We start from the raw sequence: 26,039 nt of genomic DNA, 5'->3' as shown, positions 1-26,039 counted from the left end.
GCGCGAGGTAAAAATATAGCTATATGCGGTGGAATCTTTGTAAAATACACTCAGTAGAAGTCATTTGGAGTGATTTTACAAATTATGGACACAACATAACCGGAGGCATCGGTTAAGCTCTTTCAACTCTGTATTTTCTATACAATATACATCACAGGTGTCAAAGTCAAGGCCCGGGGGCCAGATCTGGCCCGCCACATCATTTTATTCGTCCCGCGAAGGCAAATCAAACCAGTGAAATTCCATGATGCTTGCTAAAATCATAACCAAAATGTCATTTTTGGATGTAAACCACAACAAGTCATTCTTTTTTTACTTCAAACATGAACATTAGTTATTCATTAATATGTTGCACACTCTATATATAATATGTGGAGGGGATTAAACATTCTAATGGCTTCCCCAAATTCATAACGGAAAGAGGAAACTACTGGCCTGATTGGATTGGATTGGATTGGATATGCCTTTATTAGTCTCACAGTGGAGAAAAGAAAGTGGAGAAAGTGGAGTGATTGCCCTATTTGCTGTTTTGCCAGTTATGCTGATGAAGTGATACCAGAGCAACTAGGGCAATAAGTTCAATTGAGTTCAGTATTTACTCAAAACGTCAAGGTTGAGATTTGGAAAGACACTGCAGTCCGGGCAAGCGCCATCGGTGAGACCCGGTATGGATCCTCAAGTCCAACCAGTCTTGTTGAGAAGCACCCAGAGCTAAACTGGAAGCACAAACGACAAGACACACAATTGATTTTAGATGCTGGAGCCTATCCGAGTTGACTTTGGGCAGTAGGCTGGTTCCCAGACGAACAACCATTCACACACAAGGGATCATTTTGATTGTTCCATTACCTTACCATGCACACAGAAAAATGTGTCCAGTCCAGTGCCAGGGTTTTTGTCATTGTCACTCAAATTCCAGGACCCACAGAATATTGAGTTTAAGGACGACATAAACATTCAATGCAGCGAAACCTTAGACACTCTTCTTTCATCGGAAAAAAGAGTTAATTCTTAAGTGATATGCAATCCATACATATAATAATAATAATAATAATAATAATAATAATAATAATAATAGTAATAATAACACTACTACTACTACTACTACTACTACTACTACTACTACTAATAATAATAATAATAATAATAATAATAATAATAATAATAATAATAACAATAATAATAATAATAATAATAATATTAAGAATACTAAAACTAATACTAATAACAATAATAATAATTAAACAGTAGCCAAAATGGAACTGTATAGTGCCACTTAGCAGTTTTTTTTACGACGATACTAGTGCAGCGTGTTCTACCGGAAACAAATTCCTTGTGTGTTCTACATACTTGGCAGTAAAGATGATTCTGATTCTGACTAATAATACTAATAATAATATGAAGAATAGTAAGAATACTACTACTACTACTACTACTACTACTACTACTACTACTAATAATAATAATAATAATAATAATACATTTAATTTCTAAGCGCCTTTCAAAACTCTCAAGGACAATTTACAGTCACGGAATAAGACGTTTTTCTGTGTGTGGGTGAGCAGCGGCAGCTATTCGCGCCAGCGTTCACTCTACCCGGAAGTAACACAGCAGCAAAGTTATGAAAGGAAGGGGAAAGGAAAGAAAGAATTAGAAAAACAAAATACAGGAGCTGCTGGATAGGCAGCCACTCTTGCGGCGCCATCTTGAAGTCAATCAAAACAACAACAAAAAGTAAATAAAAAAATAAATAACAACTAATATAAGTCATATGAGCTTGAAATGAGGGCGGTTGTCCAAAATATTGGTTTATATAGCGCTTTAACAACAGCTGAAGCTGGAACAAAGCGCTAACATGGGAAAAAAATGGAACTGCCGCCCCCTTGTGGGAGGGGAAAAAACATTGCCAAAGGTCTAACCAGCGCTTTATCAGCACCCAAGCAAGAAAAAAGCAAAACCCGAACAAATTTGGGAATGGCGCTCCACGTATTTGAATATATAAGAGTCAAAAAGCTGAAATAGTTGACAGTACCTTGGCGCAAGGTAGGGCTCTCCAGGGATAAAGGGGTCGACTGAAGGAATGTCAGCGCTTGGAGGAGTCCCGACATCTCCTTCCATCCCCCTCAGGTTGGTAATACTGGAGCGCACCTCTGCACTCAAGCTGTTTCCACTGCTCTTCGGAGGACCTGGAAAGCCCCACAAACAGGTTGATTCGAGGAAAAGGTTTCTTCAGTCGTCATCTGGACGTCTTTGAAGGTGTCGGATGTTTCGCTTCTCATCCGAAGAGCTTCGTCAGCACACTAAAGTTCTGCTGGTAACTCTGGCCCTATATGGATCCTTAATGGACAGAGGTGACGGTGCCAGACTTCTGCACTGATAGGTCCCTGATCTCAGGTTGGGGAAGCAGTGGACCACTTCCTGAAGCCAATCTGATTGCCTCTATTGTTCTATCCCTGGCTCTGATTTCACCTCATTAGTTAATCTGATCACCTCTCCACTCTGATAACCTCTATAGTTCAATACCTGGGTCTGGATTCACCTCATTAACCAATCTGAATGATCTATCCCCGGCTCTGGTCCCAGTACCATGACGCTAAGTCGACCATTGCTACGTGTGGCTAAGGGTGTTTCTGTGTTGTCTAAGCAACGGTCTCAGGCAATAGAAGAGGTTGAAAAACTTCTGTTGATTTGGATGAACGACAAGCAGCTAGCAGGGGACAGTGAGTGAGGGTATTATCACTGAGAAAGCACAGCAACTTCACTCGGATATCATCAAGAGGAAACGACATCAAGGACCATCACAAAGGTAAATAAAACGACTTTATTATACAGTACAGTTTATTTCTTTAATTACAATACAATAGCACATTTATCGATGAGAAGGTTTCTTCAGCCGTCATCTGTTTTGTACAGATGACGGCTGAAGAAACCTTCTCATCGATGGACCACTCCTGTACGACTGAGAGTTTACACAGACAAATAGCACATTTATTATACATTAAATACGGTATTTTTTGTGTCGTTTTAAGGCTTATTTAGTAGAAAATTATGTTTTATGGGGACCTGGGAACAGATCATCTTCATTTTTAATGGTTTCCTATGGCAAATGAATGTTTGGAAGACCCACTTTTCGCCTTACACACACTTTCTGGGAACCAATTAAGTTCGTAAGCTGAGGTATCACTGTACGTGCATGTGTGATATCATTTCCTCATCAATGGACTTGAGAGTACAGGACTCACAGCAGTGTATGAATGACGCCCAGGTTCTACTATGGAGATACGGTCTGACCTGTGGCTGTTGAAGCAGGCATAAGACTGCAGAGTCCACCTGTTGAAATACTCTGGAGAAAGATAAAGAAAATGACCACTCTGCTAGTCAAAACTTTTTCAAAGACAAAAACAGTAGTACATTTGCTCATTGGATTGACGATGGACTACAAATATGTGTCGCTTCTCACGGGTAGGAAATGATTTTTACGGATGAACAATAGGCCTTCGACGATACTATCTTCGGCAAAGATGTGTGGAACAGTGGTTCTTAATCTTGTTGGAGGCACCGAACCCCACCAGTTTCATCTGCTCATTCACCAAAGCCTTCTTTCAATGCCCACTAACTGCAGTTACGACTGAAGGGTGGACCTCTGCGGCGGAGGATCCACCGAACCCCTGAGACCGACTCACAGCACCTCTAGGGTTCGATCGAACCCGAAAGGTCGGGGGTTGCCACAGCGAATCAGTCTCCTCCATCTAACCTTTTTTTGTGCATCTTCTTCATGTCCTCTACCTTCCTCGTCATGTCCTCTTTGACAACATCCATAAACCTCCTCTTTGTTCTTTGTCAGAGATGTTCGATCGGACACTGTGGACAAAGACTCGAACCCAGACAGATTGTCTTTTACTGCCGGCAGGAGACGCAGCCTTTCATGACATATATATGAATTCTGCGGCCCTCTGCCGAGCTATTTTTTGAGAGTATATGCAAATTAAAGTGATACATTAGTAAAACATAGTTTTCTTGATGAGAGTACCACACCTCTGGACGTTCTAAGCACCAACAGCTGTAAGCAATGAAACATTATCTTTTCCATGACATTGGATTGGATTCATTTACATTTGTAACCTGGCTAATGAGCTCTTCCTGTTAAGGAGTTTAAAGTCCTAAATTGCTCCTGTGATAAAGGAGTTTCCCGAGTCCTAAATTCTGTCCAAGGCCAGATCTCCGCGATGAAGATGACAGTTGAACAAGCTGTGTCTGTTGACCTCAGATTGACCCCAGGTTGTCTGTGCTTCAATTGTGTATTCGAGTCACATGTGTTGACTAAGCATATCAAAGCATGAAACTTTGAAATATGATCACTTCTTATTCTCCACCAGTCTTCCTCTCGGTCTCCTGCCTGGCAGTTCAAGGCTCAGCATCCTTCTTCCGATATAGTCACTTTCTCACTTTTCTGTCCAAACCATCTCAGTGTGACGTTCTCTCCAAAGCCTCGAATATGAGTTGTCCCTCTGATATACTCGTTCTTAATCCTATCCAACCTGGTCACTCCCAAAGAAAACCTCAACATCTTCATCTGTGCTACCTCCAGCTCTGCTTCCTGTCTTTTCTTCAATGGCACCGTCCGTCTCCAGTCCAAACATCATGGCTGGTCTCACCACAGTTTTACAGACCTTTCCTTTCATCCAAGCTAAAACTGTTCTATTACACATCACATCTGACATTTTTCTCCAGCCGTTCCAGCCTGCCTGGACACACTTCTTCACCTCTTCTCCACACTTCTCCATTGCTCTGGACAGCTGACCCCAACTACTTCAAATCCTCCACTATATTAGCCAAAGATAAAGGCTATGAACTAGAACATCGGGCAAACTTCAATTAAAGCATGGTACATAAGTTAGTGAAAGAAAGGTTAAAGACACACCAGGGCAAGGTGTTACCTAAGGCTTAGTAGTCGCTGGAGAAGTTCCTCTGGCAGACCATATTGGTCCGAGCAGATCAATTCTCTGATGGAATCAAAGTCCTGCTTCAGTTGGAGCGCTCCTTGCACACTGACAAGAAGACAGGACAGATGAAAAACAATTTACACACAGGGATTAGTATTTTTTTTCTTCTTCTGAGAAATCCACCTGAATTTGATTCGTTGTTTCAGGATATGTTCCATCCAGGCCTCCATGAAAGCTGTCATGGTTAAACTAAGAGACTGGATGCGGACGTCGTCAGATAGTAATGCTACGCCTTCTAAAACTTGGCCAATCACATCCCGAGCAGCCCGTGATGCATACTCATTGGGCGTGGTAGGAAATCCTGTTGACCAAAAAGAAAGCGTTACCCGAAATTCGCACGCTACACATCGCCACCAAAGACGGTGACGTGATATTGATCAGGCGCAATATCAAGAGCTGTCTTTTCAAGCGTTCGATCGTTCAACTCATTTTTCGGGTTATTTCATGTGATATTTCTGTGTACGCTCTCAGTCGTACAGGAGTGGTCCATCAATGAGAAGGTTTCTTCAGCCGCCATCTGTACTTTTTGAAGGTGTCGGACGTTTCGCCTCCTATCCAAGAGGCTTCGTCAGCGATATTCTATATACAGTAAAGTCTCGTTATATCGATATTCAAGGGAGTCCGAAAAAATATCGATATAACCGGGACTATCGATATATCCGACCCTGTTTGCATGTAATTTTCTCCGTGCGTGCATAGAAATAGTATCGATATAACCGGGACTATCGATATATCCGATATCGATATAACGAGACTTTACTGTATGTGATATTCCAATTTTTTTAGACTCTGATTTTGCAGTTTTCATAAAGTGTAATCCATAAAAATCAACATTCAAAAAAATATTCATTCAAAAAAAGCTTGAAATATCTTTCAATGCATGTTATGACTCTAAATAATATACAGTGATACCTCATCTTATGAACGCTTTAGCTCACAAACTTTTCGCCTCAGGAACATTAAATTCGCGAGCATATAGTCTTGGCTGACAAACTAGTTTTTGGCGGACGAACCAAACCACACAGCGCCACGGTGCCTGGCGGACTAGTTTTCGTCACCCACTTTCTTTGAGTGGAGTACTTTTGCTATTACGGGACCGAAAAAGACCCTACCACAGGCTAGTGTTAAGCTGAAGAAGACACAAAAGAAAATTACGGTCGAGCAGAAGAAGGAGATCATCGAAAAACATGAACGAGGTGTGCGTTTGTGTGACTTAGCATCCCGGGACCAGTATGCTAAGTCGACCATTGCTACCATCCTTAAGAACAAGGAAGCTATTAAGGGTGCGTGTGTGTGACTTTCCTTCCAAACAGTAACTCCCTCCCTCCCCCTTCCTCCCACTCCATTCCATCAAGCCATCAACTACCATCACAAAGGTAAATAAAACGATTTTATTATACAGTACAGTTTATTTCTTTAATTACAATACAATAGCATATTTATTATACATAAAATAAGGTATATTGTGTGTAGTTTTAAGGCTTATTTAGTTGAAAAGTATTTTTTGTGGGGACCTGCAAACGTATTATTCTCATTTTAATGGTTTCTTATGGGAAATAAATGTTCGGCAGACGAACTTTTTGCCTCACACACACTTTCTGGGAACCAATTAAGTTCGTGAGCTGAGGTGTCACTGTATTCATTTCACCTTTGAATTACTGAAATGAATGAACGTTTTCACGATATTCTGAATTGTATTCATTGTATTTGTCAATTGAGTTGAATCAATTGTGGCTAAAGCCAAAGTCCGCCATATGCATCTGTTATGGATTGAAGTACCTGGCCTGGGGTTGAGTCTCCAGTGTCCAGCAGAGGGCATGGTCTGCTCAAAGAGATCGGCAGATATCCTTTTGCAGTCATTCGAAAAGGTTTTTAGGATCGCAGAAGAAAAAGCCTGACATAAGAAAAAACAAAACACACGTCAGCACCTGTACTCTGTAGATTATTTCTCACCACGTTGAGAATGGCTCATTTGATAAGAAAGCAATTCAATTGCTGTGCTAATCAGTGCCGGGCCGGGCATGTCACTCCTAGGCCTTCAGTAGTGCTAAGTCTGAATCACTTCACAGACTCTGCGAGTATGGTGTGATATTACTACATGTCCACTAGAGGGTGGCGTTGGGCAGGAAATAAGTTATGACTTGAAGAAACTTAAGAAATAGCACTGTCATTAAATGAGTCGGATTGTTATTGTGAACGTGTGGATTCCTGATAATCTCATAAAATTGCAGTATTATTTGCTATTTTTGCTAGCTTCGGAGCTGTCCAACCTTTCTTGATGATGTCCATCTATTCTTGAAAAGTCTGTCTCCAACCAAATCAATTTCTTCTCCTCTTGATTTCTTCTCGTTGACAAAACCACTATTAAATCACCCAACAATATATTTGCTTATGCAGCTCGCTATACATAAAGTGTGCTAGCTCTGACCAGTATGCGCTTATCACTAGCCAGCCAATCATAGTTTGCTTCCAGCGCCCTCCAGCAGGCCTTGGGTTGACAACTCGAACTCTAATTGGTTAAAGCAACAGTTTCATAAACACTTATTTGATGCTCTAGGGCCTGCAGAACTGATTGTGAAGGCGTCCAGGTCGATTTATGACCCGGTGACAAATGATGGCTAAAATGTGATTGGTTAAATGCTTCAATACGAAAACACACATCTGGAAGTAGCACGACAAGGGAAAGAAAAGCAATGAAAGGAAGCTGAAAGACAATTTGGAATTATTTCAGAAGAATTTATGGACAAAATATAAATCACATTAATCAGAATCAGAATCATCTTTATTGCCAAGTATGTAGAACACACAAGGAATTTGTTTCCGGTAGAACACGCTGCACTAGTATCGTCGTCAAAAAAACTGCTAAGTGGTACTATAAAGTTCCATTTTGGCTACTGTTGAAAGAGTTCAAAGAGTTAATGGCTTGGGGGAAGAAGCTGTTTAAATGTCTGCTGGATTTGGTGCGCATGGATCGGTAGCGCCTGCCTGAGGGGAGTAGCTGGAAAAGGTGGTGGGCAGGGTGCGGAGGGTCCAGTAGGATTTTCCGTGCCCTAGTTTGGATTCTTGCAGTGTGCAAGTCCTCGAGAGTGGGTAGGGCGGTGCCGATGATTTTTTCCAATTTGGGATTGAGTTAATTTTAGGCCAGCAAAGAAGGCCTCGCAGGCCCTGACCACTGGTGCTAATGTGTCTGGACCCTAGTGCCGTGTGGAAAATACTTCCCTTTGTTTGTGTGTTTGTTTGTTTGTGTGTGTGTGTTTGTTTGTTTGTGTGTTTGTGTGTATGTGTGTATGCATGTATGTGTGCATGTGTGTGTGTGTATGTGTGTATGTGTGTATGCGTATGTGTGTGTGTGTGTGTGTGTGTGTGTGTGTGTGTATGTGTGTATGCATGTATGTGTGTGTGTGTGTGTGTGTGTGTGTGTGTGCGCGTGTGTGTGTGTGTATGTATGTGTGTATGTATGTATGCATGCATGCATGTATGTATGTATGTATGTATGTATGTATGTATGTATGTATGTATGTATGTATGTATGTATGTATGTATGTATGTATGTATGTATGTATCTATGTATGTATGTATGTATGTATGTGTGCATGCGTGCATGTATGTACTGTCTGTATGTATGCTTAGAATATCTTGTTTTCTATCCTTTCACTCCCACCCCAACCCCATCCCTCTTCAATTGCTGCTGTGGACTGCAAATTTCCCCATTGCGGGACGAATAAAGGTATTCTGATTCTGATTCTGATGTATGTACGTATGTAGGTATCTTTTGCTAAGTCCCATAGCGGGTCTGTGCTACGACAGCTGTTGATGTTAGAAATATTTTTTGTATATAAATATATACATATATAAATATTGTTTGTGCAGGATGTCTTTCATTCCATGTCTTGCGGTGGCAAAAAAAAAAAAAAAACTACAGAGGATCAAGCGTGTGTGTCACCTGCAGCTGTGAGAAAGCATCTTCAGCCATTTGGAGTTGCTCCTTCAGTCCATGTTGATTATGCTGATGAAGAGTGGAAAGACAATTACTGTCCGAGTTCATCATCAACAATTTTGTCTGTTGCAGCAGATTGTCCAAAGGCTCTTTCAGCACCTGCAGAAAATAAAAAATGGACCTCTTATTCTCAGGAACTATTGACATATTATTGGCCGGCATTGATTTATTCATGCAAACGGAGAGTACAATGATTACGAACATTAAATTCGCGAGAATATAATCTTGGCATACAAACTAGTTTTCGGCAAACGAACTAAACCACACAGAGCCGCGGTGGCTGGCGGACTAGTTTTCATCACCTCCTTTCTTTCAGTGCAGACGTGGTTTGTTATCGAGTTGAGTATTTTGCTGTTACAGGACCGAAAAAGACCCCACCACAGGCTAGTGTTAAGCCGAAGAAGACACAAAAGAAAATTACGGTCGAGCAGAAGAAGGAGAGCTATGAAAAACACGAACGAGGTATGCGTTTGTGTGACTTAGCGTCCCAGTACCAGTATGCTAAATCGACCATTGCTACGTGCGGCTGAGGGTGTTTCTGTGTTGTCTAAGCAACGGTCTCAAGCAATAGAAGAGGTTGAAAAACTTCTGTTGATTTGGATTCAAGAAAAGCAGCTAGCAGGGGACAGTGTGAGTGAGGGTATTATCACCGAGAAAGCACGGAAACGTCACTTGGATATCATCAAGAGGCAACTACATCAACGACCATCACAAAGGTAAATAAAATGACTTTATTATACAGTACAATTTATTTCTTTAATTACAATACAATACAACATTTATTATACATAAAATAAGGTATATTTTGTGTAGTTTCAAGGCTTATTTAGTAGAAAATTATGTTTTATGGGGACCTGGGAACGGATTATTGTCATTTTTAATGGTTTCCTATGGGAAATTAATGTTTGGAAGACACACTTTTTGCCTTAGACACACTTTCTGAGAACCAATTAAATTTGTAAGCTGAGGTATCACTGTACATAGTTTTCAAATCTGAAGTAATTTGAAATTTTGGTTCGGACTGTAGCAAGCATCATGGCGCTTGCCATGCTTGATTTGCTTTCGCGGTCCGAATAAAATGATGTTGTGGGCCCGATTTGGCCCCCGGTCCTTGACTTGGACACCTGTGATATAAAGGGTCATATATAATAATAATAATAATAATAATAATAATAATAATAATAATAATAATAATAATAATAATCATAATAATCATAATAAAAACATTTAATTTGATAGCTTACTTTCAGGTCTCCCTGCGTGATGAGTAAAAACTTGTTGAGGCTCCACGAGGAGAGGAACTGGTATGCCTTTGACTTGATCCACACCGTGGACATTTGCAGCGTGGCTAACGTCAAGCTAACAGTCCATCGGTGGAAAGCGAGTCGTGTTGGGAAGAACCTCAAAGATCCTGAAATATAGAAAGAGGTACAAAAAAAATACGGGGGTTTGGATTGATGTGTAGAAATTTGGGTGGGACGAACAAAATCTAAATGTCTTGGTGGTCATAAGTGCTAATGTAGCACCCATAGCGATTACTGTATTTTCCGGTGTATAAGGCACACCGGAGTATAAGGCGCACGCCCAATGAATGGTGTCTTTTCAAGGGTTTTTTCATATATAAGGTGAACCTTCAATGAACATTATAATCCCTAGTTGGTATTTTGTTTGTAGTGATAGCTTAGCTTACAAATATAATTGGTTCCCAGAAAGTGTGTCAGGCGAAAAGTGTGTCTTCCAAACATTAATTTCCCATATGAAACCATTAAAAATGAAATAATCAATTCCCAGGTACCCATAAAACCTAATTTTCTGCTAAATAAGCCTTAAAACTACACAGCATATACCTTATTTTATGTATAATAAATGTGCTAATATTAATAAAATTAGTATATTAAAGACATAAACTGTACTATATAATAAAGTCATTTTATTTACCTTTGTAATGATCGTTGATGTACTTTCCTCTTGACGATATCCGAGTGAAGTTGCCGTGCCTCCTCGGCGATAATACCCTCACTCATACTCTCCCCTGCTAGCTGCTTTTCGTTAATCCAAATCAACAGACGATTTTCAATCTCTTCTATTGCCTGAGACCGTCGCTTAGACAACACAGAAACACCCTTAGCCACATGTAGCAATGGTTGACTTAGCATACTGGTAGTGGGACGCTAAGTCACTAAAACGCACACCTGGTTCGTGTTTTTCGATGATCTCCTTCTTCCGCTCGACCGTAATTTTCTTTTGTGTCCTCTTTGGCTTAACACGAGCCTGTGGTGGGGTCTTTTTTGGTCCCAAAGAAGCAAAAGGATCCACTCCATAACAAACTATGTCTGCACTGAGTGCACTCAAAGAAAGTGGGTGTGGATAAGTAGTCCGGCAGCTACGGTGGCGCTGTTCGACCGCGTGGTTTGGTGTTCTTCCGCCGAAAACTAGTCCACCAGCCATTGTGGCGCTCCGTGTGATTCCCGTGTGCCAAGATTATATTCTCACGAATTTAATGTTCGTAAGGTGAAAATTTCGTTAGCTAAAGCATTCATAAACCGAGGCATCACTGTATATATATCAAACCTTTTTGTTTGTTGGTATAGTTCAAAAACGGAGCTAGTAAATCTGCTTCTTTGTTTCAAACATTTCAAGTGTTCCTGAGGCAACGATGCAAGAAATTGAATGAACCAATTTCAATGAAATACGGGAAAACACCCAATAAACGAGGTGCATTTTCAAATAGAATTGCATCCATCACAGCATCAGGTCAACTACCTGATGCGTTGCAGTAAGAGAGCGAGGACAGGAGAGCCTGAGTGAGTTGAAGGAAGTACTCTGCAGTCACAGACATCATCACAGTGTCATCTAGATTGGAGGAAGGCGCACCAGATCTGCTGTGTTGGTTTGCCAGACACTTGTCTTTCAAACCTGCACCTAAAGCTCTGCACATCACTGCAAAAAGACAATAAAACAGGTCACAGTACTTGGGCGAAAGCCTTTGCACTAACCCAAAGGCATAAAACATTAAAACAGTATCTGGTATATATCTGTGTAAGCTCTCAGTCGTACAGGAGTGGTCCATCGATGAAAAGGTTTCTTCAGCCATCATCTGTACTTCTTTCAAGGTGTCTGACGTTTCGCTTCTTATCCAAGAGGCTCCGTCAGAGAACTAAAATCTTTTGCTGGTAGTTTCGGCCCTATATATATCCCTACTGTCCAGACGTGGCGGTGCCAGACTCTCCCTGCTCTCAGGTTAGGGGAGCAGAGGACTATCCCATGCAGCCACACTGATTACCTCTATTGTCCTGATTGATTACTTCTATTGTCCTGGCTGAGTATGAGGTCTACGACTGGCCTGATTGCCCCATTTGCCTTGGTATCGCCTCATCAGCATAACTAAGGCTATGTGGCCTAAGAAATCTGTTGTACGAACGATCCAAATTGAACCTCACCCAACCATGGCGATTTAGTGAAGGATTTTGCTGTTTTATGAAAATAGCTTCTTTTAATCCCCGCCATTCCCTTACAAAAGATTTTAGTTCGCTGACGAAGCCTCTTGGATAAGAAGTGAAACGTCTGACACCTTCAAAGTACAGATGGCGGCTGAAGAAACCTTTTCATCGAAGTATCTGGTACATTCCTTCCAGTGGCGGGCCGTCAGGGCCTGTGAGGCCTTCTCTGCTGGCCTAAAAATATCTGAATCATAGACTAATGAATTCTTATTAAATAATTCCAAATTGTCTTTCAGCTTCCTTTCATTGCTTTTCCGCTGTTGTGCTGCTTCCAGACGTGTGTTTTGGTATTTAAGCATTGAACCAATCACATTGCAGCCATCGTTTGTGACCAGGGTCAGAAATCGACCAGGAAGCCTTCACAATCAGTTCTGCAGGCCCTGCTGCCTTCAATGTGTCGATCAAACTGTTGCTCAAACCAGTGAAGAGTTTGAGTTGGCAACCCAAGGCCTGTTGGAAGACGCTGGCAATGTCAGATTTTTTGTAAATTATGATAGGCTAGTCACTAGCCAATCATAGTATCACGAGCCGCTACGTGACAAGAGCAAACAGGCCAAAGCTAGCACACGGACAGCTTTCGATTTATTTGAGTTAGTACTTCCGGGTTGAGTGAATAGTGGCGCGTGTGGCTTCCGCTGCTCACCCACAGAAAAACATCTTCAGTGACTGAAAAGTGACCTTGAGAGTTTTGAAAGGCGCTTAGAAATGAAATCCATTCTTATTATAAAGTTTCTTCAAGTCACAAGTTATTATCTGGCCAACGACACCCTCTAGTGGACATGTATTAATATCACACCACATTCGATTCAGACGTAGCACTACTGAAGGCCTAGGAGTGACATGCAGGGCCCGCCACTGATTTCTTCAATAAGGATTACTCATACAATTGTGGGGCTTTTGTATGTGTTTGTTTTAGATACTAACCATTATCCCAAAGAGCGTGTGTTGCACTAACAAACATATTTAGATCGAACTCCTCCAGCATGGCCTTGCACTCCTTTGGAAGTGTATCTGCTTAAAAACAGAAATGACATTTAGACACAAGACCGAAATGGGTATGTGGAACGGTCGCGGCTTGGAATTGAAGCGGATTTACGTGGGACAGGAGATGTGAGACACAATTTCTTTTCGTCAATGGATGTTGTCGCTTTGCGTTTGCTTTCAACATTTAGCTTGTAGCATTTCACCATGATGTCATTAATCCACCGGTGAAAAGGACACTTTGATATTCTCTTTTATCTACAACTGCTTTATGACTGACTGTCTGTGTGTTTTGTATTGCGTCACGTTATTTATTTAGTTTTTTTGTTGTTGTTGTTGTTTCGAATTCAAGACGGCGCCGACAGAGTGTCGAGGATGTAATCTTCTCACCCATGTTGGAGGCGTGGCTGATTTGCTGAAAAACGTGGAAGATCCTGTGGTTGTCATGGAGATTGATACTCCCCGTACTTCTCGCTGCTTGTGGCAGATGCATCTGCAGCCACAGTGCTTTGCTGCAGCGAGCCCACAGCAGCGCACGGTACTGTCCGAACAGATCATCAAACAGCATCGACTGCCCGAGGTCCAACCACTGGACGGAACGAGGCCGACGAGCGCGTTGGTCTTCCGCTTTTGTGTCTACAGCCTCCACTAGACCGCGTTGTCCAGAAGCGGAGCTAAGAAAAACAAACAAACAAAAAGTATAGGGGAGGGTGCTGTCACAGAAAGATGTCAAGAGTACACGATGTGGTGTGCGACAAACGTTGTAGTATGCTACGTGTTGCTCTTGCTTTAAATGCACTGTAGCGATTGATGATGGTCAAGCACAAAACTAACTAGCCCTGGGAATAAGAGCTAGATAGATAGCAAGCTAGATCCTATAGCTAGCTAGAAAACTAGCCATCTTGCTAGCAAGCCATCTAACTAGCCCTGCTAGCTAGATAAATAGCAAGCTAGATCCTATGAATAGCTAACGAACTAGCCATCTAGCTAGCAAGCCAACTAACTAGCCCGCTAGCTACAGCTAGATAGATAGCAAGCCAGATCCCATAGCTAGCTAGAAAACTAGCCATCTTGCTAGCAAGCCATCTAACTAGTCCTGCTAGCTAGGTAGATAGCAAGCTAGATCCTATAGCTAGCTAGCTAATTAGCCATCTAGCTAACAAGCCAGCTAACTAGCCAGCTAGCTAGAGCTAAATAGATAGCAAGCTAGATCTGATAGCTAGCTAGCTAACTGGCCATCTAGCTTTCAAGCCAATTAACTAGACCTGGTAGCTAGAGCTAGAGCAAGCTAGATCCTATAGCTAGCTAGCGAACTAGCCATCTAGCTTTCAAGCCAACTAACTAGCCCTGGTAGCTAGAGCGAGATAGATAGCAAGCTAGATCCTATAGCTAGCTCGAAAACTATCAATCTAGCTAGCAATCCATCTAACTACCCCTGCTATCTAGATAAATAGCAAGCTAGATCCTATAGCTAGCTAGCGAACTAGCCAGCTAGCTAGCAAGCCAACTAACTAGCCAGCTAGCTAGAGCTAAATAGATAGCAAGATAGATCATATAGCTAGGTAGAAAACTAGCCATCTAGCTAGCAAGCCAACTAACTAGCCAGATAGCTAGAGCTAAATAGATAGCAAACTAGATCCTATAGCTAGCTAGCAAACTAGCCATCTAGCTCGCAAGCCAACTAACTAGCAATCTAACAATTTAGCTAGTTAGCTAGCTACCCTTAAAAAATACCTATATATATATATATAAAAATATTATTTAGCCGTCTAGCCAGCGATAACTAGCTTACGGTTGAAGGAACAAGTACCTGGGATTGGCTACAAGCGTGCCTGTTGCGTCAACACGATCCAGTTGAGTTTCCTCCGTAGCATATTGGCTGCTGCTTTGGTTTCGATCAGCCTTCCCAATTGGTGGTAGCATGTCGATGTTTACGTTGTGAGGAAACACTTTTCGAGTGGCCGTCAAAGGATGCGGCAGCAGCGGAGCTAGCATGTCATAAGAGGAAACAAGCACATGAAATAGAAGCTCCACTTTGGACCGATCCTGCTGACAAACGTCAGGCAGGGGGTTGGATTTCCAAGATCGGAATGTTGAGGCTTGACTGTCTGACGTCTGTAAAAGTTGAACGTTTCTTGCAGGGGTGTCATCTTCTCGATGAGTCCGGACCGGATGGAAGTTAGAGGCACGTTTCTGGCACTGAAAAGGTAAGTTCATCCTATTTGTATCTTTCATTGGGGAGGGCGTCAGTTTATGGAAATCAGATTGAAGTTCATAGTTGGTACTTTCCGAGGGATGTTTAGGAGTGTCCAGGTGAGAGTGCGACGTTGAGAACGTATCCTGCGGCGGTTGCCAAGTTAACCTGGGCAGGAATCTGGACGGCAACTTGGTAGAAATGTCCCGCGCGGTGGAAGATTGACACGGACATTGCTGAGCGGTCCACGATTGGATCCGATTGGCTGCCGTGTTTGCATGATGCGATGCCAAAATACTCAGCAGGTCTTGGACCGAGACAGGAGTGGGTCGGTGCCTAGGACTGTTTGTCAGCGTGGTACTACAAGTCTGCTGTGATCCCGGAGTCCTCAGATGGGGGGTATTGCGCTGTACTCTCTGCTCCTCCAGTGCCATGTTATAAAGATGGATACAAGTTAAAACATCTGCCATGACTTCCTTTGGGACGTCGTCCAAATCAGACCGCCCCAAAGCATCCAGAACAGCTTTCACATAACGTTCCATTAAAAGCAGCACTTGCAGGCGAAGTAAATCCAGAGTCTGTCTCATTTCATCCAGCAACTTGTTCTGCTGGGCCAAAGCGTGCTGGAGGTAGCGGTCGGATTGGACTTTTGCACGTAGACAAGACCAGTGGTTGAGGTGGATGCGAAACTCCTGGCACGAGGACACGAGCTGAACTTTGACTGATGAGCAGAGACGTGGGCTCTACAGAAGACAGACAGAGTCATTGCAGGGTGAACCGTTTCCACACCAAATATCACAATACATCTCATCAAACAGTCAATAATAATAATAATAATAATATATTTCATTTATAAGCACCTTTCAAAACTCTCAAGGTCACTTTACAGTCACCGGATACGTTTTTCTGTGGGTGAGCAGCGGCAGCCAACCGCTCAACCAGGAATAAGTGAAATAGACTTAACAAATCTATCTAATACCTATGTAACCTTCTTCAAATTTCTATTCCCTCAGATCCTTTTCCTCCCTCCACCTCTGTGTGCCCCCTGCCCGTCTCAGCACGATGGGGGACAGAGCTTTCAGCTGCTCTGCCCCCAAACTCTGGAACTCACTTCCTCCCAACATTCGTAACATGGATTCTCTTCCCACCTTCAAATCCCATCTCAAAAGCCACACATTTAAAATTGCATTTTTTGTACGACTCTTTCTCTTGTTTATATTTATAATTGTATGTTATTTATTGTATTGTATTTGTGATTGTATTTTATTTATGATAGTACCTATGCTTGTCTGTGACTGTAAAGTGTCCTTGAGAGCTTTGAAAGGTGCTTAAAATAAAATGTATTACAGTGATACCTTGGCTTACGAACTTAATTGGTTCCCAGACAGAGTGTGTAAGGCGAAAAGTGTGTATCCCACAAATTTATCTCCCATAGGAAACCATTAAAATGAGAATAATCCATTCCCAGGTCCCCATAAAACATATTTTACTACTTTCTAATTTTCTACTTTCTAATTTTCCAAGACTTAGAGCTACACAAATATACCTTATTTTATGTATAATAAATGTGCTATGGTATTATAATGAAAGAAATAAACTGTACTTTATAATAAAGCGGTTTTATTTACCTTTGTGATGGTCGTTGATGGCTCGGTGGAATGGAGTGTCCGCTTTCATCAGCATTAAACACTTGAGGAGGAACGTAGCCTTCTTCTTTCACCATCTTGAGGAATGATCCCTTGAAGGTGCTATAATTTTACCTTGTTCCTCATCAATTGTGTTTTGTTTAGCTGGGTTGATAGCTTTTTGCATCCAGTGTACAGGTGGCTTGTACGAGTTATTTGTGGAGCCTGATTGATGCGATATTTTAACCTTGCAGTCTACACTCTGCCTTTCTCAAAGTTAAAAAAAACTTTCTCACGGTCGTTTGCCTGTCTCTGCAATGTTTAAACCACCTCCCTTCACTGCTGCGTTCTTGACCAATCACGTGACTTTAACCGACGACTGGGGGCGGGGAATAGAGGACAAAAACAGTCGGCTGCCATTTTCTTGTTCGGAAAAGGGGCTTGTTTGTGAACGACACATCACTCATTGTGGCAGCTCCGTGTGTATCCCCAAAAAATAGTTTGTAGGCCAAGGTAAAATTGTCATACATTTAACGTTCGTAAACCGAAAAGTTTGTAAGCCAAGGGGTTCGTAAACCGAGGTATCACTGTATAAGGCGCACGGGACTATAAGGTTTTCCAAATAAAATGTATAAATATCTACATACTGGATTAGACGAGATGTGCGACTTCCTCAAGAGATCTTCAAGCAGGCGACGGAGTTTGGAGATGTACGCAGCCGTTAAATGAGCCCTCCTGGTGTACTCGTGAATGAAGAGCAACAGAGATCTCTGCTCCAAGAGCCTCCACAGAGCTTGATAGCGCTTACTCAAGAAGGGCAACGTAGGCACGACGACGAGACCATCACCGGATGCAGTCTTGGTCTTGACGCAGATCTGGATCAGGATTAGAAAAGAAGGATTAGATCCAGTCAAAAATGAAAGAAAAGACTCCTTTTATGGGTTTGCGTCTGCATTTGTGAATGTACTGAAAAGCAAGCCCCGAAAGCTTTATGTTGCGGGCCAATGATCAACTATTCTTAATGCATTAAAAAAATACAGTAAAGTCTGGTTATATCGATATCGGTTATATCGATAGTACCGCTTATTACGATACTATTTCTATGCACGCAAGGAGAAAATTACATGCGCGCAGGGTCGGATATATCGATAGTCCCGGTTATATCGATATTTTTCAGACTCCCGAGAATATCGATATAACGAGACTTTACTGTACATTCATTTTGTGTGTCTCTGTGTGTCCGTCTCTGTTTCTCTCTGTCTCTCTCACTGTCTGTCTCTCTCTCTCTCTCTGCATCTCTCTCGCTCTCTGTTATTCTGTATCTCTCACTCTCTTTCTCGCTCTCTTTCTCTTGGTCTCTGTCTCTCTCACTGTCTGTCTCTCTCTCTCTCTGTCTCTCTCCATCTCTCTCGCTCTCTGTTATTCTGTATCTCTCACTCTATTTATATCTCTCTTTCTCTTGGTCTCTGTCTTGCTCTCTGTTTTTCGGTCTCTCTCTCTCTCTGTGTTTTTCTGTCTCTCTCTGTTTCTCACTCTCTGTGACTCTCTCACTCTCTCTGTCTCTCTCCCACTCTCTGTCTCTATCTGTCTCTCTCTCTCCCTCTCACTGTCTCTCTCTCTCTCTCTCTCTCTCTCTCTCTCTCTCTCTCTCTCTCTCTCTCTCTCTCTCTCTCTCTCTCTCTCCATCTCTCTCGCTCTCTGTTATCCTGTATCTCTCACTCTCTTTCTATCTCTCTTTCTCTCGGTCTCTGTCTCGCTCTCTGTTTTTCTGTCTCTCTCTGTTTCTCACTCTCTGTCTCTCACTCTGTGTCTCTCCCACTCTCTGTCCCTGTCCATCTCCCACTCTCTGTCTATCTCTCTCCCTCTCACTGTCTGTCTCTCTCTCTCTCTCACTCATTCTCCACCTCTCTCTCTGTTTTTCTGTCTCTCTCCCTCTCACTGTCTGTCTGTCTCTCTCTCTCTCTCTCTGTCTCTCTCTCTGTCTCTCTGTCTCTCTCTCTCTCTCTCTCTCTCTCTCTCTCTGTGTCTCTCTCTTCCTCTTGGTCTCTGTCTCACTCTGTTTTTCTGTCTCTGTCTCCCACTCTCTGTCCCTGTCCCTCTCCCACTCTCTGTCTCTTTCTATCTCTCTCTCTCCCTCTCACTGTCTGTCTCTCTCGATTCCTGTCTCTGTCTTCTCTCTCTCTCTCTCTCTCTCTCTTCCTGTTTTTCTGTCTCTCTCTCTGTTTTTCTGTCTCCCTGCCTCTCACTCTCACTGTCTCTCTCTTGGTCTCTGTCTCTCTCTGTTTTTCTGTCTCTCTCTCTCCCAGTGTTTTTCTGTCACTGTACCCCCTCTCTCTCTCTCTCTCTCTCTCTCTCTCTCTCTTATTCTCCGATTCAAGGGGGCGGGACTTTCTGAGTCTCCCCAGTTTTGAGCTCATTTTGTGGCAGTTTTGTGACACTTTAACTCATTTTTATTAGTGTTTTGCATTTGACTAAAATATTTGAGTATTTTAGATGCTATCAAACGTTTTTCTGATGTCAGTTCGGAGACAAAAAAGGGTGTCGGTTGTCCTTTAAATGAAAAAATATATAGTATATTTCATGGAGTCTGGCAGCAACTTTGCAGACACCAACTGAGCATGAATATGAGTCAAGCAGCTCACCTCGGGAGACCCCATTTGTGCCCCGCTGACATGCTGCCACTGCTTTGAAATGCTCAGAACAGCATGTTGCAAACGCAGGATACGGACAGAGGATCTGGACACCAAGTTGCAGGCCACCACAAAGTTGCCTTCTTCTTCCCCTTCTTCCTCATCCTCATCATCATCATCCGGAATGTGAGCAGGTAAGAGCCACTTCATACCAGGATTTAAGGTGCTTCGGAGTAAACGAGAAATTGTCCTCTGGGACCAAGACCCTAAAAGGCAAAAATCCAACATCAGATTGGTCGGATTCCTCAACTCAAAATAGGAGGCAAGGAACAAAAAATAAAACCACAAAAGTAAGTATTCTTCGGAATAATGATGGAACGGATTATGGTCCAAAACCCAAGTTGAGAGAAAGTAACGTGAAGTCATTTTGGTTTGAATATTTTATTTAAAGGACAACCGACATCAATTTTTTGTTTCCTAACTGACATCAGAAAAACGTTTGATAGCATCCAAAGCACGCAGGCTGATATTTTTAGTCAAATGCAAAACACCAATAAAAATGACTTCAAGTGTCCAAAATCTGCAAAAAATTGAGTTGCGAATTTTCAGAAAGTCCCGCCCCCTGTTCGTGACATCACGCCAAGACGTCTTGCACTGCCGGAGAATCAAAACAATGGCTTCAGATTCGGAGAAGATGCTTTCTTGTTACACATCCAGTTATGAATATGATTCAAATAGGTCTGAAGAGGAAAGCATACATGTTTGCAATCCATTCAAGAATTTATTCAGTGCCATTTTGGGGCAATAGGGGGGGAAATGTAGCACCAAAAAGAGGCAGAAAATGGCGACAAAGCTCCGTGTAAGGAATTAATCAGCCCGTTTCCACAGGCTGATTAATTTCTTACACGGAGCTTTGTCGCCCCCCTCTGCCTCTTTTTGGTACAACACAAAGTTTTCAGACCAAACCATACAGCAAAATGCATTGACGTGATGGAAGGACTGCTACAATGAATGCTAGAAACGCAATCCGTGAACTCAAGGACAAAATGACATGCCATATCGAAGACCCCACATTTATTGCCCACTTTTAATGCAGTTCGGCGCAGGATCGGATATATCGATAGTCTGGTTATATCGATATTTTTTCCGACTCCCGAGAATATTGATATAATGAGAATTTACTGTATAGAGCAATAACCCAGTATGATTGTTTATAATTGAGAAAGTATGGAGTTGACAGTGTACCATTCGTGTTGAGCTCTCCTTCTGCTGTAGAGGATGTGCACACCTTCTGCAAGAGAGGGTTATAAAACGTTTTTCTGATGTCAGTTAGGAAACAAAATAATGGTGTCGGTTGTCCTTTAAGTACTCCCATTTCATAGGAAAACATGTAGCGCAAATGTGTGCCCCATTTCATGCATCTTTCACAGACGATCTCCAAGAACAGTGATACCTCAGCTTACGAATACTTTAGCTCAGAACAAACATTAAATGGCTCAACCGGCCCTCCTTGTCTTGCTATCCATTAGCTATCTGGCTGGCTAGCTAGCTATCCAGCTGGCTATCTATTAGTCACCTGCAGAAAAAAATATCCTGTGACTGTATAGTGTCATTGAGTGTTTTGAAAGGCACTTATAAATTAAATGTATTATTATTATTATTATTATTATTATTATTATTATTATTATTATTATTATTATTATTAAATTCGTAGAGATAGATTATACATATAATAAGGTATACTTTGCGTCGTTTTAAGGCTTATTTAGTAGAACATTATGTTTTATGGGGACCTGGGAACGGATTATTCTAATTTTTAATGGTTTCGTGTGGGAAACGAACTTTTCGCCTTACACACACTTTCTGGGAACCAATAAAGTTTGTGAGCTGAGGTATCACTGTATGAGATGCGGGACTGTCTATATAGTTGCTCATCCCACTGCCGATACAAATACACTGCATGCTAGATAAACTTTTCAGATAATACAAATAATGAAAATACAATACAATACAATACAATACAATACAATACATATTGATTTGAAATGTTAAAGAAGCTTTTTTTCCTTTCTTTTTAAACAAAAACAACAAACCTTTTCTGGAATGAATAATCCGGATTTCTCTGGAAGAAAAGAAAACAAAAAAAAATTGAAAACAAATCGATGAGAAGGTTTCTTCAGCCGTCATCTGTACTTCTTTGAAGGTGTCGGACGTTTCGCTTCTTATCCAAGAGGCTTCGTCAGCGAACTAAAATCTTTTGCTGGTAGTTTCGGCCCTATATATATATATCCCTACTGTCCAGACGTGGCGGTGCCAGAATCTGCTATGATTGGTCCCTGCTCTCAGGTTGGGGGGAGCAGAGGACTACTCCCTGCGGCTACACTGATTGCTTCTATTGTCTTGCCTGAATATGAGGTCTACGATTGGCCTGATTGCCCCATTTGCTCTGGTATCACCTCATCAGCATAACTAAGCTTATGTTGCCTAAGAAGTCAGTTGTACGAATGGTGATTCAGTGAAGGGTTTTGCTGTTTTATGAAAATGGCTTCTTTTACTCCCCTTTCAAAGCATCTATTTTCTTTCGAAGTAGGAATTTTGTGTTGCCAAAGGACTCTTTGTAGTTTTTCAGAAACTCCTGCAATGTAAGGTACTGCTACCACTCTCCTTTTAGTATCTTCAGAATTTCCGAGGGTATATATATATATAGGGCCGAAACTACCAGCAAAAGACTTTAGTTCGCTGACGAAGCCTCTTGGATGAGAAGCGAAACGTCTAACACCTTGAAAGAAGTACAGATGACCGTTGAAGAATCCTTTTCATCGATGGACCACTCCTGTACGACTGAGAGCTTACACAGACTCATTCACCCGATTAAACTGCCATTTGCGCTCTAAACTGTCACTTCCAATACTCATGTTTGCTTTGATTGATTTAGTGTTTGTTATTTTCTTCTATTTTTAATGTTTTTGTGTGTGCACACATGTTAAGGAATTATTTGAAAGGTAACTTGGAACGTACAATATAATTGAATAAAATTAATTTGTACAGCAATAACTGAGAAATGTATGTCAAGGGCACCTGCTCCACCAGGGGTTCCAGCATGGTCTTTCAGTACGTTGAATTTGTTTTCGTCCATTGCAGGCACAACTTTGTCTGAAAAGAAAGCAAATAATGAGGAAATGCTTGATCTTTTATCGAAATAAATACATACGATGTTAATACGAAATGAAATAGAAAGACAACCTAGCATGATAGCATAGCATTTTTGTGAAGTGCGTAATCGTTTTTCGTGGGATTTTCCAAGCTATGCAGCTTATGATGACGTATTACACGTTTCCCTCCATGCTGGTTCTTGAAATTTCCGAGAAACGGGGGAAAAGAATGGATTGAAGTTTACGCTCTTTTTTGCTAACACTACAGTTTATAAAGGTGAGTAAGTTGTATTTTTATAACTGATAGAAATGGTCTAAAATATATTTTTCTCCATAACTGCCAAGTTTCAAGGAAAAAAAAGCATTAGCATCTATATTTCTAGAGCTCGCAATTTTCTATCTTCATATTCAGTGACAGCCATTTTGGATTTCTGACGAAAATCTGCCTGCATTCGATCGTTGATATTTGCTAATCTCTCGCTTATATTTTGCTTTAGACATAAAATAATGAAGAATACAGATGATTTAATATAAATTCAACTAAATGATCGCTAAATCATTCCAATTAATAACTTAAATAACAAAAATAGTGACCGTGTTTACTCTGTCACAGATTTTCGTTGTTTTAACTGTGTAGTTACAGGCAGAAAATCCCCTCCAAAATGGATTAAAGTTTACGCTCTTTTTGCTAACACTACAGTTAGTTTATAAAGGTGGGTAAGTTGTATTTTCATAACTCATAGAAGTGGTAGAACAGATAGTTTTCTCCATAACTGCCAAGTTTCAAGCAAAAAGAAGCATTAGCATCTATATTTCTAGAGCTCGCAATTTTCTTTCCTAGTATTCACTGACGGCCATTTTGGATTTCTGAGGAAAATCTGCCTGTATTCGATCGTTGATATTTGCTCATTTATATTTTGAATCTTTTCTTATGTTTTCTGTTCTTGTTTAGAATTTCAAAAGCTTTCCTATGGTACCTAATTTGTTAAGATCTGCCAACAATTAATAAAGTTATGATAGTTTAAACTGTAATAGAGAACTCGGTCCCAGATTTTCATTTTTTAACTGTAATTACAGGCAGAAAATCCCCTCATACTGTATTTCGAAAATTAAACATTCCATTATTTCCTTATTATTTGTCATAGAACAATAATATGTACATAATTTGAAAGCTATTTAAATGCACTTTAAGATGATATTAGAAAATATGTGATGAATTATTGTTGAAACATTTTGTCACATCCCTACAATAATACGTTTTTCAATGGATTACGTAAAGGACAACCGACACCATTTTTTGTTTCCTAACTGACATCAGAAAAACGTTTTATAGCATCTAAAATACCCAAAAACACGCAGGCTGATATTTTAAGTCAAATGCAAAACACCAATAAAAACCTCGGAGATGCCGAGTCGGTATATAGAAGGTCCCGCCCCCTTCTTCGTGACATCACACCAAGATGTCTTGCCTTGCTCTAGAATCAAAACAATGGCTTCATATTCGGAGAAGATGCTTTCTTGTTACTCATCCGGTTATGAATATGATTGAAATAGTTCTGAAGAGGAAAGCATACATGTTTGCAATCGATTAAAGAAGTTCGTCCGGGTCATTTTGAGGCATCAGGACTGATGTGTAGCATCCCAGAAAATACACAAGATGGTGCCCAAGCTCCGTTGGAAATGGGCTGATTTTTCTGCTGGGAATTTGTGTCAACTAGTATCAAATAGTAGTGTTGGTGATTCACCATTGCATGATTTATGTGTTTTCCTTTTAATTTCGCCATCAACACGGTTCAACACGAAGTTTTCAGACCAAACAAAATATCCAAAATGCATTGTGTGTCGCTTTCGCGGTCAGGGGCGTTCCAGACGTGACGTCACGTCAGGAATCGTCACCAACTCAAAAACAAGACTTCCTGAATATTCAGCGCGAGTCTTAAAACGTAAAATATAGCTATATGCCGTGGAATCTTTGTAAAATATGCTCAGTAGAAGTCATTTGAAGTGAGTTTACAAATTATGGACACAACTTGTCCGGAGGGGTCGGTTTTCCTTTAATTATACTGTCCATTTGTCCTACTCATCATACTCATGCAACGTAATTAAATTTCGGCCGTGCATTTTATGTGGTGTTAAAGACCTGACGCCTGAAACTTACGTTTCTGAATCAACCCAAGAAAAAGGCCCTTAAGATCCAAGTCCGGTGCATTGTCGTAAGCGAGACCAGGCAGTTGGCCCCAAAAACTTCATCGTCTTCATCGTGGGATGAGCTCACGCCAGAACCAGATGACGCTAGCTTAACATTGGATAAACCTACGATCAAATGAGCAGATGTGCTGTTTTTTTATCCGTTCTCGTGAAACAAACTGCAATATTCTTTCACACACATGTTGAGTAATAATAAAGTTGTGTGTAATGTTTATCCATGTATTTGTTAATCCTCGCGGGTGTTTTAAAAATAGCAGCCAATCCAATCAAACGTTTGCTTCTTTGTTGTCATGGAAAACGCGAAGGCTTCCGTGTTCGTGTGTTTACCTTTTCTTCTTCTTCTACGTTGTTTGCGTGTAAAGGTCGGTGCCATGTTGCCATCTTTTGGAATCTTGTTGTAACTGCAATAGCAATTTCCCCCCTTTTTCATTTTAAAATTAAAAGGCATGTCGAACATGCATACCCGTCAACCTTGGCTGATAGTCGACCTTATAAACAATTCCCGTATAAAAGTTTTAATACGCCGTACATTATTTGAAATGATAAAAACGCTATCAAGCGAAAATGCAGACAATTTACCGCGCATGCGCACATTATGTTTTTATCAATCCGACCGTACGCAGCGATAAAATATTGTAATGCCGCTCGGCGTGATAAAGGATGCGCACAGTCGCTGGCACAGATGGTAAGGCTTTTATTGAGCAAACGGAGCAGTTAGCACATTCATATTGGAGTTGTTGGTGGTACAA

At 41.3% G+C, this 26,039-nt stretch overlaps 1 protein-coding gene across 4 annotated transcripts; it reads right to left on the bottom strand.

Annotated features, from left to right (window-relative positions):
* Positions 1-160: 160 nt before the first annotated feature.
* On the bottom strand, positions 161-25,602 carry ccdc142 (coiled-coil domain containing 142). 4 transcript variants are annotated; one of them, XM_088991182.1, is made up of 19 exons: positions 25,241-25,602; positions 23,009-23,083; positions 22,024-22,052; positions 21,176-21,221; positions 19,943-20,196; positions 17,948-18,175; positions 15,292-16,418; positions 13,872-14,155; positions 13,425-13,514; positions 11,764-11,940; positions 10,245-10,411; positions 8,947-9,099; positions 6,783-6,897; positions 5,127-5,304; positions 4,938-5,048; positions 3,243-3,343; positions 2,033-2,186; positions 516-716; positions 161-442 (listed from the first exon to the last, which is right to left on the bottom strand). In XM_088991182.1, exons 2-18 carry the CDS (start codon positions 23,064-23,066, stop codon positions 608-610), a joined length of 3,381 nt encoding a protein of 1,126 aa, XP_088847308.1. In that variant the 5' UTR covers positions 23,067-23,083; positions 25,241-25,602; the 3' UTR covers positions 161-442; positions 516-607. The 4 variants fall into 4 exon arrangements, with proteins under 4 accessions (XP_088847308.1, XP_088847309.1, XP_088847312.1 ...); XM_088991183.1 differs by having other exon boundaries at positions 13,425-13,511; XM_088991186.1 differs by lacking the exon at positions 22,024-22,052.
* Positions 25,603-26,039: the final 437 nt, after the last annotated feature.

Source organism: Hippocampus bargibanti, linkage group LG02 (genome assembly GCF_051943395.1).
Source record: "Hippocampus bargibanti isolate YZ-2025 linkage group LG02, ASM5194339v1, whole genome shotgun sequence".
Lineage (NCBI taxonomy): Eukaryota > Metazoa > Chordata > Actinopteri > Syngnathiformes > Syngnathidae > Hippocampus > Hippocampus bargibanti.
Note: the sequence above shows the minus strand (reverse complement) of the source record. Positions and strands in the feature narration are given on the sequence as shown.